Source organism: Calliphora vicina, chromosome 2 (assembly GCF_958450345.1).
Source record: "Calliphora vicina chromosome 2, idCalVici1.1, whole genome shotgun sequence".
Classification (NCBI taxonomy): Eukaryota; Metazoa; Arthropoda; class Insecta; order Diptera; family Calliphoridae; genus Calliphora; species Calliphora vicina.
In genome coordinates, this window is record NC_088781.1 from 59,295,581 (window position 1) to 59,313,994 (window position 18,414).

The 18,414-nt window shown below is 31.2% G+C and overlaps 4 protein-coding genes across 4 annotated transcripts; 3 read left to right on the forward strand and 1 right to left on the reverse strand.

Annotated features, from left to right (window-relative positions):
* The first annotated feature begins 3,867 nt into the window (after window positions 1-3,867).
* Window positions 3,868-6,409, forward strand: LOC135952239 (uncharacterized). Its single transcript, XM_065502088.1, has 2 exons — window positions 3,868-5,735; window positions 5,797-6,409. Exon 1 carries the CDS (start codon window positions 4,098-4,100, stop codon window positions 5,667-5,669), a length of 1,572 nt encoding a protein of 523 aa, XP_065358160.1. The 5' UTR covers window positions 3,868-4,097; the 3' UTR covers window positions 5,670-5,735; window positions 5,797-6,409.
* An 804-nt stretch (window positions 6,410-7,213) lies between these two features.
* Window positions 7,214-8,206, reverse strand: LOC135951265 (protein D1). The gene has a single exon (XM_065500884.1). The coding sequence runs from the start codon at window positions 8,189-8,191 to the stop codon at window positions 7,388-7,390; it is 804 nt and encodes a 267-aa protein (XP_065356956.1). The 5' UTR covers window positions 8,192-8,206; the 3' UTR covers window positions 7,214-7,387.
* Window positions 8,207-11,787: 3,581 nt separating this feature from the next.
* On the forward strand, window positions 11,788-14,264 carry spict (magnesium transporter spict). Its single transcript, XM_065500646.1, has 3 exons — window positions 11,788-12,019; window positions 12,086-12,413; window positions 13,137-14,264. The coding sequence occupies exons 2-3, from the start codon at window positions 12,125-12,127 to the stop codon at window positions 13,988-13,990; spliced, it is 1,143 nt and encodes a 380-aa protein (XP_065356718.1). The 5' UTR covers window positions 11,788-12,019; window positions 12,086-12,124; the 3' UTR covers window positions 13,991-14,264.
* A 2,273-nt stretch (window positions 14,265-16,537) lies between these two features.
* LOC135951834 (uncharacterized) lies at window positions 16,538-18,182 on the forward strand. Its single transcript, XM_065501569.1, has 6 exons — window positions 16,538-16,715; window positions 16,784-16,922; window positions 16,986-17,286; window positions 17,350-17,500; window positions 17,557-17,701; window positions 17,841-18,182. Exons 1-6 carry the CDS (start codon window positions 16,568-16,570, stop codon window positions 18,151-18,153), a joined length of 1,197 nt encoding a protein of 398 aa, XP_065357641.1. The 5' UTR covers window positions 16,538-16,567; the 3' UTR covers window positions 18,154-18,182.
* Window positions 18,183-18,414: the final 232 nt, after the last annotated feature.

Genomic DNA, 18,414 nt, shown 5'->3' on the forward strand with positions numbered 1-18,414 from the left:
TAGACGTAGGCCAATTTCTTCAGTATTATTATTATTATTTTTTTTTTTGTGATATAGATATAGTTTTTTTACTATCTTTTTTCTATAAATACTATTTAACATACTTTTAATTTTAGTTATACTTTTTAATATATGGTAATATTTGTTGTAATATCATTTGATAAAATCTCAAAATATGTTTACTTAAAAAAAAAAACCTTGTAAATATTGATAGTTAATAAAAAAAAACAAATTTAAACAAGAGAGCTATAGTAAACAAAATTTAATTTTTTTTTAAATGTTTTTCAAAAATTTTTTTTTTTCAAATTGTTTTTTAATTTTTTTTAAAAAAAGTTTTTTCCAAATTTTTTAAAATTTATTTTTTTTATTTTTTAATTTTTTTTTTTTTGGAAAAAAAATGTATGACAAAAAAAATTTTTTGATGAAAAAAAAATTCGGGTTAAAAAATATTTTTCCCGATTTTGACCCATTGTAGGTCCAACTTACTATAGCCTTATCTACATCGTTGCAATGGACTTTGAAATATCTATCATTAGATATCCATATTGTCTATATTAATGACTTAGTAATCCAGATATACATATATCAAAAATAGGTCAAAAATCGAGGTTGTCCCGGTTTTTTGCTCATATCTCCGTTATTTATGGACCGATTTTGCTGATTTTAAATAGCAAACTTCTTAATGACAAACTTATATATACCCTTCTCACGAGGGTGAAGGGTATAAAAATCAGAGTGTAATTTTCCAATTTTTTGAAATGAATACCCTCATAAATTTTATAATAAAAAACAACCTTAACATGAAACAAATTTTGAAAATTTTTAGAAGCATAGAATAATATATCCATAGAAGCGTTACTGAGAGGGAAAAAACCTAAGTCTGTTGTCAAAAACCTAAGTCGTGAGAATGTATTAGTACATAGTTTTGAGGTTGTATTGGTGCCTTTTTAATTTTCACCAGACACACAGAGTTCTATAAAAATTTATAAATTTTGATTTATTTAAATTTTGTTCTATTTTCAATACCAAAAAATTAAACTCTTATCTATAAATTAAATTCTACCACAATAAAATAAAGTGTCAAAAATTAATAAAAAATATTTTTTTTCATTTGAGCAAAATTAATGTGTTTTGGAAATAAAAGTGTCCTGCAAAGTATTCAAAAAAATTGCCAAATATTGTGTAGAAGTGTAATAAAGTGGTTCGGTCTGTATTTAGTGGAAAAATCAATGTTAAAATTTTAAGTACTTTGATGTGTTTAATTCTCTCACAAGTATGTTGAATTCACATATCACAAGTACGTGTGAAGAGAAAATTATTGTTACTCTCAGCTTACTCTCAGTTGCGCCTCTAGTTGAGGTACAATTATTAAAAAGTATGTTCTCAATTATACATTCCCTATAACGTCAAACAAAAGAAAATTAAAAAATATAAAAAGGAAATTCCAAAAAAAAATAATTGAATTTAAATTTTTATTACAAAAATTTACTAACAATTGAAGAAAAACTATATTTTTTTAATAAGTGTGTATAATTTCAGTTAAAACGTAACAAATTTAAAAAATATCGCGGTAACAAATTAAAAAAAGTTAAGTTATTAAATACATAGTTTGACGTTTTAGGGGTGAACATTGGAAACTCTCTCTAATAATTGTACCTGGTAACTGATTGTACCATGGTTGTACCCTATGATAAGAAGCTTCTCCTGTAAAATTTTTAAAATGTAGCTTACGGCTTTTTTGATTTTATATGACGATATGAAAGCTGAAATCAAAGAATAACGCTGAATTCAAAATACATAAGTATGTATAAAATTATTTAAATTCTTGGAAATAAATACGCGAACATTTTTTTTTTGTTTTATGCTGTATCAGGCAGATGCAATCTGAGAAAATAATATCTTAGGATTATTCCTTAATGATCGGACAATTTCCCTTTATAATCTTGTAAAAGAATAACAATATGCTTGAATCAATCAAATTTCCAAATGTATAGATATCTAACAATACGTTTTGACATTAATAGGGAACTAAAATCCGTTTCCTTATATTTACCAACCATAAATATCTCAAAGTAAAATTTACAAATTTAACATTTCATCAATAAGAACTCCTAAGCACTTCATCTCAGAGAAAATTTTCAAATTATGAAAGGCTCGCTCAATGCCTGAATTTTGGTGCGTTTGTTCTGTTCAGAATTTGTATATAAAACAAAAACAAATTTTTGAAATTTTGTTTTTGCTCTCCACATAAATATCACTATGGTGACGTGATTTGCAAAATTAGGGCCTAATTCTAACACTACCCACATTTATATTTGATTCATCAGAGCCAAAACAAATTGCCCTTCTCTTATTATTTTCAAAACCAATACAACTCACAACCTCGTCAAGGTAAAACTGAATGTTGGCTTCCAGAACATCAAAAAATTGCCTTTCCGATGTAAATAATATTTGAAAATATGTATGTTCACTAAATTACCATATACTATATTCATTAAAATTCAACATAAAAAATACATTTTAATACATTATTTAGATAACGACCGAATATTCGGTTTCGGATTTTGTCAAATGTTGGGTTAGGGCAGTATTTGCGAAAAAATTTTGCGGAATACCAAAAACGAAACTTTTTTTAAAGAGCACATTAGCACAAACCAATAACAAAATACATTAGAACCATGCTAGAAGTATGGGATTTAAAAAAATGTTTCTACCAAATTTATTCTTACAATCCTATTTATACCCTATACCACATATCGTCCAAAAATATTAGTTTTATTACTCTAATCAAGTCTTATATATTTATTAACGTAGTTATACCCAATTCATTTCACCGAGCTAATAATTTTAAATTTTTGAACAGCACTATTACATAACAACGAGAAAAACAAAATTAGTGTAAACGTTTTTTAAGCAAAGTGTGCTGCTCACTAAGCTAACGATATAAAATTTTACAAACGATCAATAAAATAAAACTTAAAGAACAAAACACACTAATCAAGTCAAATTTATGGAATGAACATAATATGTACATCAAATTCAATTAATCGTTTGGTAAACTCGTCTGTAAGTTTTGAATTCAATACATAAGATTCAGAATCATTATGTGTAATTGATTCTGAATAAGTTTGTAAGTTCGTCCTATACTATTTAGAATTGTTGTAATGCTTGAAATTTTTTTATCAAAAGAGCTTTTTATATCATCAGTTTAGATTATAATTCAGACCCAATGTTTCATAAAATGTGTATTACAATGAATATAAATAAACAAATTCTAGCGGCAAATTTTAAATTAACCGGTTCACATAAAACCGATATTGCGAAGAACAAACGAGTTTTCGGTTAACTGATATACAAGCACTAACGTTTTGAAAAATGTTAGTTTGTTTTGACCATAATTCATTGATTATTGGATCAATCATAATCCTATTATCAATTGTCAAATGCACGATTTCAATACTTTGCATTGAGGTGAAAACCTCATATCAAATATGCCATTTATACGGTGCTTTCCAAAGAATGAAGTTGATCAAAATATACAATATTTGGACATGAGATAACAGATTGGAAAACACTGCCTTTAATAGTTTACTAAAAACATTAAAGAAAATATTTGTGCAATAGTTGTACTGAAATTACTTTGATTAGTTTTGTAAATTTTAAATTACATTGAACCCATCAAATTTTTATAGCTTTGTGGTAAAGTTATTTATATGATTTCAGTTTTTTAATCGTAATAGACTCATTTAATTTACTATGTACATATGTCAATATTCGTTAATGAATATCAATATTAAATGATTTTTTTTCCATAATTGTTAGGAAAAAACTATCCAAACTTACAAATATTTTTAACTCCGCCTACCGCCTTGTGTGGTACGCCGGTCCCAAGCCCGGATAAAGGAGGAGGGAGTACCCTAAACCGAGGTGTTATGCGACCCGTGCCTATCGGTCTGGTTTGCAGTCAGGGGAAACCGGCTGTATTCTTACGGAGCCTTGCTAATACCTGGGCACCTTGGCAAGTATACAAGCCCTTACCACATGACTGGGGGCTATGATGTGGTGGATCTTAAATCCCCTACACTCGTGGGAAACAAATGAACTATTCTTTAAACTATTCTAAATACACAAATACACAAGGACAAACGACAATTAATGGAAAAGGTCATAACAAAAATCTTAAACAACATGATGTGACGAGTGCGGTCAATTCCGCATCCGTAAACATTAATAAAGACAGGCTGAAGGAAAGCGGAACAGCTACGTCCAAACGTAGACATAATCGTAAAAGGATGTGTTATAAAATGGTGGACAAATTGAGTAAATTAGATACAAACTCTTTAAGCGAAGATCAAAAATCTACGTTAATATGGGCAAAGAGCGTTATAGAAAGCTATGATGCTAATCCAAGTACTAGCGATCGTGACAAACATGTCTCTAACAGTGATTTATGGGAACCGCTTGATAAAATAAAGCGTTCAACAGATGATAAGCCAATAGCTAAATGGCCAAGGGTAACTAACAGCGTACTTGACAAACATGTCTATAATAGTGTTTTATCGAAACCGCTTGATAAAATAATGCGTTCAACAGATGTTAAGTCAATACCTAAACAACCAAGGGTACCTAACGGCATTGATCCAGTAGCTAACAGCGATCTTTTTACAGATAAACATATCACCAACAAAGAATTATCTGATAAAAGTATTTGCTCAACGAATGAAAAGCCATTATCTAAACGGTCAAAGGAAACTAACAGCGACCGAGGCAAACATGTCACTAAGAGAGATTTGTCGGAACCGCTTGGTAAAATAACATATGATAAGCCATTTCGTAAACGGCCAAAGATAACTAACAGCATTGATCCAGTAGTCGTCCATAAACCTTTTGTTGAGATCGCCGAAAACAAAATTGTAATGGCGGTCATAAACAGAAGCAATGCTGATTTTTGTATTCCTAGGAACAAATGGAGTGAGATCGAGGAAAAACTTGTCGATACCTTCTACCAGGTACTTGGAAATAAACCAATTGCTGTTCCTCTCGTTCGTGACGCAGGCTGGTACCAGGGCAGAGTGAAGCTGATGGCTTTTGGAGACCAAAGATCAGCTATGTTGTACAAAGAGGCGGTCAATAGACTGTATGAAATCTGGCCAGGTGCTAAATTAGATGTTGTGCCTAGGAGAGAAATTCCCTCCATGCCTAGAGCTCAGGCTTGGATTCCGGCAAAACCCACAAACGCTAATGCGACACTGCAATTGTTGAAGGACTGCAATCCAGGTCTTCCAACTCATAATTGGAAGATCTGGAAGTTTGGAAAAGCTGAAGGAAATCGTCGACAAGTGGTAGTTATATTAAATGCCGAAACTCTACCACACTTAGCAAAGTCTGACAATGTGGTGTCATACGCCTGGGGTCAGATACAGCTAAACGTTTATAAAGGTGATCTAGCAGTTGCTGGTACAGAGTCCAATTTTGTAGGTAGTAAATATGAAGATGGTTATACAACTACCGACTCTGACTTCCACTCCGATACCGGTGAGGACATTGACTTCTCTCTTTACGGAGATAATGAAGCCTATAGTACGTTGATAAATATCGAGTCAGTTGACGATGATGCGGCTTCTACAACTGAATCTAAGCCTCTATTTACTAGACAAAGGTATATTTAGCCCTCACTCAAGGACCCTTAGGGTTGAGGATTACAGGTTTTAAGCTCCTCACTACCAACTATTGAGGTACACAAATATCCTATATTTTGAGAATTAGATCTAAAATTGTTCTCTTATTTACTTACAGTTGACGCGACGTAACAATTTGTCGCCATCTAATATGGGCAACCATGATAATTTTATAAAAGTACTTACATGTCCGCTTTATTTTAGCAAAATCTTCATACCGAGAGGAAGGATGTACGAATTTACATATCGACCCCAAACAGCGAAAATATCGAGCCCCAACCGCAAACAAATTTTAAGTTCAGAACAACTACATTGTTGGTTAAGATAATTATGCGGTTATGTCTCGATATGTATACGACTTTCGTTGACCGTTACAATTTTATAGTATAACCAAATTTAACTTAAGTGCACACACTTCAAACATGCAAACAATCACAAAAATTCTTATCCTGTAAATTTTGTTGTTATGCAGTTAAGTTTTTTTCGTTCTTAGGGTTCGATGTACTGGGGCCGAATTACCGCATTCGATATCGAATAAAATTGATCGTAATTTTCTTATGGCATTCGATATCGAGCAAGAAATTTAATACATTTTATTATAATTTTGATATCGAAATCATGTTTCGATACAAAAGCTTATTCGATCACGAATGCTGTAATTTGGACCCTGGTAAAAATGGCAAATATAATAAATATGTAATAATCATTCAGTTACGAAATGATACTATTTACCTACTCTTATTTTTTATAAATTTTTCATTGTTTTACTCTGTATATATAAACAAAAGATGTGATTTATCATTTATTCAAATTTGCGATCAGTCCAGGGGGGTTACTATGTAATTCGATTCGAAACGAAACACTTTCGAAATACAATGTATAAGCATACAAATTCGAACGAATTTCTTTTCGGAAGGAATTACCTTATAACCCCCCTGATTATAAATATTTAATGAGTTAGACCGATTTAACATATTTCTTATGGTTCTTATTATAAAACCACAATTACAATCCAATGAAGGTTCAAACGTAAAATCGGTTTATTTATGTTCAAGTAAAAATGTGTAAATAAGTAACAAATTGAATTGGTTTGTATGTACCATTAGTAAAGCTTTAGATTTGTTTACTTGACCAAACGACTGATTCGATTATATCCATAGATACATACTAACAATAGAAAATCATTTGACACAGAAGATGTACTATTTAAGTAAAGGAATGTATGTATGTCACCCCAACTAACATTTTTCAACCACAACAGAAAAATTCGGTCATATATTCTGAATCTTTTTATTATAATACATATAAAATATTCCCTATTAAAAGTTGAAATCTTCTCAGAACAAAACAAAAGCAAATAAAAACGATTTTGCGATAATAAAACTTACCCTTCTCATTAAAAGCAAGCACCACTCAGATTTCAATTGCGAAAATAAAGAAAGAACAAAAACAAACATTTGGCAAGCAAAAAACATACTAATAAAAAAACACCTGAACATTTAGTTTGAAAACCAGAAAGGAAAAAAAACAACAGATTTATTGTATGATAATACATAATTTATTTTTTAATTTTGCAATTTTTTAAGAAAAATTTTGCAACTGAAACTTGGTTTCTGATGTCTTTTAATTTTTAACAAGGAATTTTTTTCATTATGTAACTTCCAGTATAATGATGATACTAAGATTATTTATTTTCACTGCAAACCAATTTACTTGCCTTCCAATTTAGCATATAATTTGGGTACATAGTCATCCCATTCAGCTTGATAAAAGTTACCGGCAATGGGATTGCCCAATTGGTATTTCTTAGCAAAGGCAGCAATTTTGAAACCACCACGTCCATCACCACTGTTGCCTGGTAAACGTTTTTCATCGCACGACAATTTTGAGGGCTGTTTGTAAACCAAGAACACGTAACGATGTAGGCCAGTACCTTGTGGTGGTCCCGAACCAATGTAGTCAGACAAAACTTCACCATCACTGACCTTAGAGCCGGGCACATTGACAACTAGCCAATGGTGCCATTCACGGAAGGTGGCTTCCTTGCGGCTGGGTGCATCTGGATCGGTCATGCAAACGGTGTAAAGAGCATTAGCATCTGCATTCCAGCTCAATTGAGGCTTATTTTGCACCTGAGTGGGTGTTAAAACATTGCCCTCTTTGACTTGAAGATCACCGTAGGAAACACTCAACACTTCAGTTGGAGCAGTATCGACAACATCGGGAACAACTTCATGTTCCTGGAAACTTTTCAAAGCCATTTTCGCAAAGTCTCGTTTCAAAGCAAAACTAATATTTGTTGAAGAGTTTGACAAACAAACCGGTAAAGTTGAAGAGATTTTCTGACTGCAGCAGTGATAGCCTCTGACAGCTAACAGGAAACTTCTCGATTTTGACAATACAATTTGATGTTGTTGTTGGTGTGTTTGTGTCACAGCAGATGCGTAATATCTAATTAATGCTTTAGCCGTTTTGGCTGTTCCACGGGACAAATGAGCACAATTGATAAACATTTTCGATAGAATACCTGTATTTAAACAAATGACAAGCAATTGTATACTGAATAAATGCACTTTAAAACGGTTTTTAAATTGTTAATATGAATAGCAGCGCTGTCGACTTTGGTATTTTAGCGTTTTTTTTAATTTTGGCGATTATTTAGGATCTGGATTTTTTGTTGGTGTTTTGGTATTTTTTTTTTTTCGCGATTTATACCCTACACTTGAGGAGAGAATTATGGATTCCTGCTAATGTTTGTAACGCAACAACATGTAAGATAACAGCGGTAAAGAGAGGAGGGAAACTTCCGGATTGTTCCCCTAAGGGTCTACATAAGGAAGGTGATTAAGGGAAACTTTTGTAATTATTTATTTAATAATAATGTATTTGAATGTTTGAATGTTACAATTAGAATGAAAAATATATTTTTCTTTTAATACAAAAACATAAAACAAATTTCAATGAAAACTTAATTTACAAATTGAAGAGTGTATATAAAACAAGTTTTACAAAGTATTTCAATACCCTCTCTCACTCTGACAATTGTAATTTATTTCTAAAAATTTGATAATTGACAATTCCTAAAACTTTTGTACAAATATCTGCTAGTTGATCATTTGATTTAACATATTCGACATTTATATTACCTTGAGCCAAATGATCTCGAATGAAATGGTATTTGATATCGATATGTTTGGATCTCTTGCATTCTGTGTTTTTCGACATAAAAATACATCCTTGGTTGTCCTCATATATTGTTACAGAATAACTTTTACTTATAATTGCTAAGTCGTTCAAGATTCCTTTTAACCATATAGCTTCAGATGTAGCAGCACTTAGAGCTATATATTCAGCTTCAGATGAAGATGTTGCTACTGTTGCTTGTTTCTTACTTGACCAAGATATAGTATTACCATAAACTTGAAATATGTAACCACTAACTGATTTTCTATCAATATGATCAGATGCCCAATCTGCATCTGTATATCCAATTAACGGTTCAGTATTACTATTTTGCTTTATTTGCAACTTAAAATATTTAGTTCCACTAACATATCTGAGAATCCTTTTAAGCATTTTCCAATTAATTTCTGTAGGGTTTTGTTGAAAACGACCAATGTATCCAATATGATAGCATATGTCAGGACGAACACAAAGCATTAAATACATTAAGCTACCTAATAACTCACGATATGGTTTATTAGTAATTTCAGATTTAGGTAGGTCTGACATTTTTTCCATTGGTGTCGTAGCAGGTTTACATTGTTCCATACCAAACTTCTTCAAAATGTTATTAATATTTGATTCTTGAGATAGTTCCATTATGCCATCTTCACGATTGTATTCAATTTTTATTCCCAAAAAGAACTTTAACTCTCCACAGTCTGACATTTCAAATCGTTTTTTCAATTCAAATTTTAAAGTTGTTATTTCAGATAAATGTTTGCCTGCAATTAGTAAATCGTCTACATAGAGTAATAAATAAATGATGCTGGAATTTTTGTTTCTTATATACAAACAGTAGTCATGTTTAGATCTGCTGAAACCAATTTGAATTAAATAATTATTAATTTTTTCATTCCAACACCTGGGACTTTGTTTCAGACCATATAGAGATTTATTTAGTTTACAAACATAATTTTCTTTCACATCTACACCTTCGGGTGCCTGCATATAAATATCTTCTTTAAGATCGCCATGAAGAAAGGCAGTTTTTACATCCATTTGATGAAAATAAAATTTCATTTGAACTCCAACAGCCAATACAATTCTTATAGTTGTTAGTTTAGCAACTGGTGCAAAGGTTTCTTCGTAATCTATTCCGTGTTTCTGTAAGAAGCCTTTTGCTACTAACCGAGCTTTATATTTCGACAATTCTCCATTCTCATTTTTCTTAATTCGAAATACCCACTTCGATTTCAATGGCTTCACATTCTTAGGTTTTTCAACTATGGTCCAAACGTTATTATCTTTCATTGATTTAAGTTCTTCTTTTACAGCTTCAATCCACTTATTACGATCTCCGCGAATTTCAATTTCATTAAATGTTGTTGGAGAATCATCTACCGGCTGTTCATGTATATCAGCATTATAACTTGTGAAATAATCTGTAAATACCTTGGGGATTAAACCACGAGCACTTCGTCTTAATGTTGAAGTCTCATTTGTTGTACTTTCAGAAACGTTTTCACTATCATCTATAGAAATTACTTCAGACTGAATGGAATTTGAAACTTCCGATATAGTGTCATCAATATCACCAACAACATCACATGATTCATCTTCCACAATATGGGATTCTGTTATTTCATTTGTAGTAATGACAACATCGTTATTTTCCTTTTGTAATTATTTATTTAATAATAATGTATTTGAATATTTGAATGTTACAATTAGAATGAAAAATATATTTTTCTTTTAATACAAAAACATAAAACAAATTTCAATGAAAACTTAATTTACAAATTGAAGAGTGTATATAAAACAAGTTTTACAAAGTATTTCAATAGAAACGTAGCTGGCAGCGTTTAGCCCTCAACATCGAAGGCATCAAGTAATACGGTATCGCTGTAAACAGGAGGTTCAACTCCCGCTAACGCTCCTAAAGGCTCCCAAAAAGAGACCATTCAGAGTGATAGATCTGGAAATGAGCAACCCTCCTTTTCAACGAAGAAGGTACAGAAATCTTTGCCCCAGGATGGACATCTCCAGGCAGCAGTTATTGATCAGAATGATCATGAAGGTCAGCACCGATCTATCGCAGCTGGTTTAAAGTAGGCTCTAAGATGATATCTCAATTCATAGTGGAGGATGTATCCTTCAAAGGTGCTGATTGGGTTAAGGGTTTAGACGAACTTTATCCAAACTCAAAACTGGAGGTGCATCCGAAATGCCGCTAAGGTCAATAGTAATACATAGTATGGATTCCACCTCCCCTGAAACCGGTGAAAACAATACTGGCGATATTGACCAAACAGAATGGTAATCTAAAACACTTCGATTACCCCCGTTCTTTACAAGACATCAATTTGTTCACTCTGCAAACAATTTCTTGTCCACACATGAATTTCTCTCGTTACCCCCGACTATACCTGATAAATTTTTATCATGATAAATTTCAAAATGGTTGTCAAGATAAAAAATTAGGTATAGTCTCCATTTATTATATTATTGCTACGTTATGACAAAATTGTTAGTGCTTTTGCTCAGACAACTTTGTCTTGACAACAAACGTCATTAATTGTTATGATAAATATTTGGCAAGTATATACAGAGAGTGAGGATAATTCTTGTCCGAACAAGGTTGTCAGAACAATTGTTCGCACAACTATATCTAACTTCAAATGTAATTTTCTCACAGTAAGGTCGCCATTTTTAAAAACTAAAAACAAAACTATGAAGATGAACATACACATTCCCCACACAGAAAAACATGAACAAATTTATGTTTGTAATTCTGCAGAAGTTTTGTTCTTGTGCGCACAAAACGACACGGAGTTAAATAATGAAAACGCAATGAGTGTTTGCATGAATAGAGCTCATAATAAAAAATCGCTAATAACTAAACTAATCAGCCGAATTCATATCAAAATTGCGAGGTAGGCATCACTGTCAACAAAAAGAGAAGAAAAACAAGGAAAACAATAAAAATATTTGTTCTCAACGAAGGCCAATAATAATAAGAAGGGCAGTGATTTCACCCACAAAAACTAAATATTTTTCTATAGTTCCAATAAGATAGATAACAAAAATATTAAAAAATTAAAGAACAGTTTTAATTGTTGTGTACTACTAATTAATAAGAGTATTAAACTATAATATATTTAAGATATAAACTGATAGTGAGTCATGTTATTTTACAAGGCGTTTTTGTTATTAATAATGTTTTTATCTAATTTACTTAACAGTCAGTGTAGAGTGGAATTCAGTAACCAAAGTTAAAGCAAATGACAAGTGAAGCCCCTAAAGTGGGGCAATCAGCCTCTGCAGTAGTGGCCGGTAGTAGCACTTCATCGTCTATTGATTCTTCTACGCCCTCTTTATCAGAGCTTTATGCCCAGACCGATTTTTATATTGGTGTCGGTTTGGCCATTAGTTCATGTTTCTTTATTGGTTCGAGTTTTATAATTAAGAAAAAGGCCCTAATACGTCTTAATCGGCATGGTGAAGTTAGAGCATCGGCTGGAGGATTTGGCTACCTCAAAGAGTGGATATGGTGGGCTGGATTATTGACGAGTAAGTACTAGTATATGCAAGACTATATTCAAATACACTATCTTACAAAATACAAGTTTTCAGGAGAGCAAAAAAATTTAATTTCATAATGAAATTTAAATGATTCCTTTTACAATATATTTTAAAAGACACTACTACATCCTACAAATTGTTATTGACAATTTTATTTTAAAGCTAGATTATAAAATTAATTATAAATAAATCTAATAGGTATATGTAGGTATAGATGATTTTTTTTGGATTTGGAATTGTATTTAATTTTAGACTTTGCTCAATTCCATCATGATTTATTATTTTATTTAATGTATTTATAGACGAAAATACAGTGTATTTAATACATTTAGCAAATAAAATAAACCGCCCCAGAGAAAAATTAAATATGCATATTCAAAATTATCAGAGTGCAATCCATGGTTCGAACGAATTAATTCATAATTCCATTTTCGAAATCAATAGAAATTTAATTTCTTATACATTCTGTTAATGAATTCGTTATGAATTAATTCATAGGCTTAATTACTTTGTACTTCAAATGTATTGAATAGATTCTATGATTTAAGATTTACAATGAACTTACGGGTTGTTTCTCGTGCTACCAGCATTTATATAACAGCGACATCAAGTATTTTCTAAATAAAAAACTCGAATGATCTATTTCCACACTGATATATTCATAAAAATAAATTATATATTTAAATAATAATCATTTTACTTTCATTCTAGTGGGCCTAGGTGAAGCTGCCAATTTTGCAGCTTATGCATTTGCTCCCGCATCACTTGTCACGCCATTGGGTGCATTAAGCGTTATCATCTCTGCGGTAATGGCATCCAGATTTCTCAATGAAAAACTCAATTTACTTGGCAAATTGGGTTGTTTTTTGTGCATCATTGGATCAACAATTATTGTGCTACATTCGCCGAAAGAAAAAGAAATCGAAGATTTACAAATACTGTTTGAAAAACTGCAAGATCCCGGTTTTATATTGTATGTGATCATAATAATTGGTTCAACATTATTTGTGGCTTGTTTTGTAGCACCTCGACACGGTCATACAAATGTTGTCATTTATATATTCCTATGCTCTGGCATTGGTTCGCTGACCGTTATGTCGTGCAAGGCTTTAGGTTTAGCCATACGTGATACAATAGCGGGTAAAAATGATTTTGCCACTTGGATGCCTTGGTTTTTGATCTTAATCACGGTAACATTTATAGCCATACAAATGAATTACTTGAATAAAGCTTTGGATATATTCAACACTGGTATCGTAACACCCATTTACTATGTCATGTTTACCACATTGGTTATAACCGCTTCGGCGATACTCTTTAAGGAATTTACCCATATGCGTTTCGAAGATATCTTAGGCGATATTTGTGGATTTTTGGTGGTAATAAGTGCGGTATTTATGCTAAATGCCTTTAGGGATCTGGATATATCACTTAACGATGTACGTGGTATTATGCGTCCGAAAATGCAAAAACTTAACCAATACGACGAAGAAGTTTTGGTAGCGGATGATACCAAAGAACGACGTTACTCTTATGGTTCAGGAGATATTTACCGCAAGGCATGACATAAGCAACGATATCAAGTTTAATATATGTTTTAACAACTTGATAATACTACTCCTTTAGTATACATATTTATTTGTTTTTTAATTTTCCTTTACAAAATACAAAAAAAAACTGTTATATTTTCCTTTATTTTTCGTTATTGTGTGTATGTGAGCGTGAATTCAAAATTGTAGTAGGACTTTAGTCCATAACCCCAAAAATGAAATAAATTTCTATTTATAAGTTAAAAAAATGAAATAAATTATGCTGAGATTTTTTAATGGATAACATTAATGTAAAGCTAGTTTTATTTACGGAATAATAAACATTTAGTAAAAATTTGTTAATACATATATCGAAGAATAATCAAAAACCTTCAAATGTGTCACCTCATGCTGAGGTAAGTACAGATTTATCAAGTGATGAATAAATATACTATGTATGTACCAACCTCCAGTAAATCAAACAAAACTAAAAGAGGAGAAATTTTGGAGGAATCGTGTGCAGAAGTAATCAGATATTATAAATATAGAGGAACACAAAATTAACATATTTCGTCTGTGTTGAAAACGAGGAAGATTGTAAAACGCAACAGAATAATAGTGGTACAAGAGATAGATCCAAATACATGTATAATATATGAAGTTAAATTACTCACTCTTATCGTGGTTGGCGTAAACGTCTTACGCCTACGACAGTTTAGTAGTAGATTAAAGAAACAGTTTGCATTTTATCTTTAATCTAGTACGAAACTGTCGTAGGCGTTGGACGTTTACGCCAACCACGATAGGGGTGACTGTTTTTGCAAATTCCAGACTTTAGAGCAACTTTCAGAGTCGTTTCAGTTTATACTAAAAAACTGCTATATTATATTTCAAACCCTTTTTGGTTAACAATAACAATTTTTGAAGCTAATGATACCAAAAAGAAGATTACAAATATCAGAGATTGTTACAGAAGATATAAAAAAGGCTCATTCGTTAAACCATATAAATATGCTGATTCACTGAAATTTCGAGATGACTATACGGCTTGTACAACGCCACAACCCATGTTTCCCGTAATAAACTAGCAACTATTTTTTTGGCCATTTGGAGGAACCAATCACACGATATTTACCACGATTGTCTCATGTCAAAAAAAAAAAAAGAACTGTATATATACTTTCAGAATATATACTCTATGCCACTACCCATGTTTCCCGTAATAAACTTTTTTTTTTCATTTTGGAACCCTTATACCTGGATTCCAACTAGTAATTTTTGTTAAAGTTAAATTACATTTTTCTAGTATTTCTTAGGTTTTTTGCTTTTATTTACATTAATATTACTTATAATTGGGTATTTTACTTCCCGATTTCCTTAGTTCCCATAAACGAGTTGAAATACCTATTACTTGGATATTTTTACTTCCCGATGTTCTTAATTCCCATAAACGACTCTAATTCGACGCTCAGTGCGCCTTGCCCTAGCCCAATTCGTATTTGTAGATAATTCGCGTCTAAAAATTCGCATTGGTCTCGTCTCTACGTTACCCTCCCTATGTTTTTGGTTTTCAGTTACCTATCTAGCATTTTCTAAAAACTTGTAAGTTTCTATTTGTAAACATTTGAAAAGTAAAAGTTTTCCATAAACTAAAATCGCTGTTAAATCTCAAAGAAACCAAATGCTAATAACAAAATGATTTTTGATCAACAAACGCATACAAAAAGTAAAAATAGCACTTAATAGCAGAGACCGAAAATAACGGGTTCACTTTCATTTCAATGGTAAATTCTCATTCGCAGCCATTTAAAAATAATTTGTTGTGATATATCACTGATAGAGTGATTTATTCAAGAACATTTTAGGTTTGGGGTTGAGAGAAACAGAAAAGAAACAAACACAAATAATCTGGATGAGTGATTTATAATTTATTTTTTTCATAAAAGTTAGATTGTGACTTTTATTTGCGAACATGAAAAATAAATCGCAAACATGCATTTGATGCAAATCAACGCTTAAATATACAAAATTTATCAACAGATTTATAACAAATTAACAAAAAAAATATCATTTCAATTACTCAGACTTCATTACTTCATACTTATCATATTATTTCCATAACTTGTTAAAAATTACTAACAATATGTTATTGTATGTAAATAAAAGAGAAAGTAACAGTTATTAAGAACAAGAAAAAATTAATTGTTTATCTCACATCAAACCATTAAAAATCAACAAAAACGAATAATGGTCATACCAAACCATTTAAATAGAAAACATTTTATAACTGTTATTTTCAGTGATTTATTTTTATCACAAAAATATAAATAACAATTTGGGTTTTTTGGTATATGGACGAGTTATTTTCGACCTCTGCTTAATAGTAATTATAGCATTAAAACTATAAATTATAAAAAAATTTACAGTAATAAATATGTATCAAGTTCTCTATCAACGAACTGTCACTTAACATTCTCACCCGTAACTTCCAGTAATAATTTGTGCAAATTATCAAGAACGCGAACACAACTATTGTCTTAAAACAGCTGTCGCGACGTAGAGCGGCTGTAGTAAAAATATCGACCTAAAATATGTTTAATAAAATACAAGAATATGAATAAAAACGATATAATCATTAAGTTAATAGAAGCAGTTAAAAAACATGATTGTTTTTATAATGTGCGATCTGCTCAATATAAACAATTCGCATATAAGGAACAATTGTGGAAAAATATTGGCAAAGATATTGGCATTGGCAGCGGTAAGTAAACTTTAAAGAATTTTACGGGAAAATTTGTTACAACACTAGTACAAAAATTATTCTTTAAGGTAATGAAACCAAGAAAAAATGGAAGAATCTTAAGGATAATTACAGAAAATATAAACAATCAAGAGCGGCTGGAGGTGGAATTCGTAGACAATATAAATATGCAGAAGCTTTGAAATTTCTGGATAATTTTCCGGGATCGTAAGAATTTCTATTAAAATCTTTTACATACATATGTTCATGAATTACTGAATACATCTAAAGTTTGTGTAGATACAAAACTATCATTCCCATCTCAGTTGATGCTGAGGTAAGCACGGATCTATCCAGCGATGATGAATACCAACAACAAACAAAAGAAACAAAACCTTATTTAGAAAATTCACTTGATGAGATGCAAGGATTTTCGGATGCATCATCTGTAAACAATGCAAAAACCGCACCTGCAAATATAGATACCAGTACAACTCAGATCTTAAGCAAAACAGAAATTAACGATGAAAACTTAACAACACAACAGAAAACTAGTGACACTGAATGTCCACTTAGTCCCATGTCTTCAGAAGTATGTTTAACATTATTAAAACCATCAGTAATATTACTAGCTTATTTTTTTGTATCTTCATAGGAACTAGTAAAAGGAAACGATTTACATGAGAAATTAATAGATGAAGTTAAAAAATATGACTGTTTTTACAATATGCAGTCTATGGAATACAAAGATTATAATTATAAGAAATATTTATTTCACAAAATAGGAAAAAGAGTCGGTTTAACAGGTACGAAAACAAAACTCTTTTAAACAAGCACTTTGTCTAAAAATGTATACATTTAGCTAATGACGCGAACAGGAAATGGAGGAATTTAAAGGATAGTTATCGAAAATATAAGATAAGAACAATTAGTGAAAACGGATTCGTTAAAAAATATAAATATGCTGACTCTTTAAGATTTCTTGACGATTTTTATGTATACCGACCGTAAGTATTTCATGAGCAATGAAAAATCCGTTTCCTATATGTTTTTTTTATAATTTCTAATAATCAATAGGCTATTGACCATAATCGGTCATAAATTGTATGTACAATATTTTATTTTATTATTTGTTCGTTTTCCCAGATCTAAAAGTATAGTAGTTCCTGAGCCTGAGGTAAGCACCGATTTGTCAAGTGATGGTGACGGTGATATGCTATACGTACCTTCATCAAACCGGAAAAAAGAAAGATTTAAAGAAATGAATGAAATTTCGGAGGCATCATCTACAGAAAACTGTGAATCTGGAATGAACAATCCAACTATGACATCCCGTTTGTTTATGGTTTTAGCAAATAAAATAAATGAAGCGGATTTAACATCACAACAGAAAAATGCCCTCGAATTTGGAGTTAGTTCTTATGTATATTCAAAATTAGCGGAGTACAATAAAAAATAAAGATGAAATTTAAATTTTTTAAAAATACATATGCACATGATTAAGTCAATATTAAATGATATCTTCCAAGTGTTTGTTTACGCAAACGTGGTTGACGTAAACGTCTTACGCATACGACAGTTTGTACTAGATTAAAGATAAGATGCAAATGTTTCTTTAATCTATTACTAAACTGTCGTAGGCGTAAGACGTTTACGCCAACTACGATAAGGGTGGTTGTTATGTTTTTATACTTTAAAATTTAAAATGAATTTTTTTATT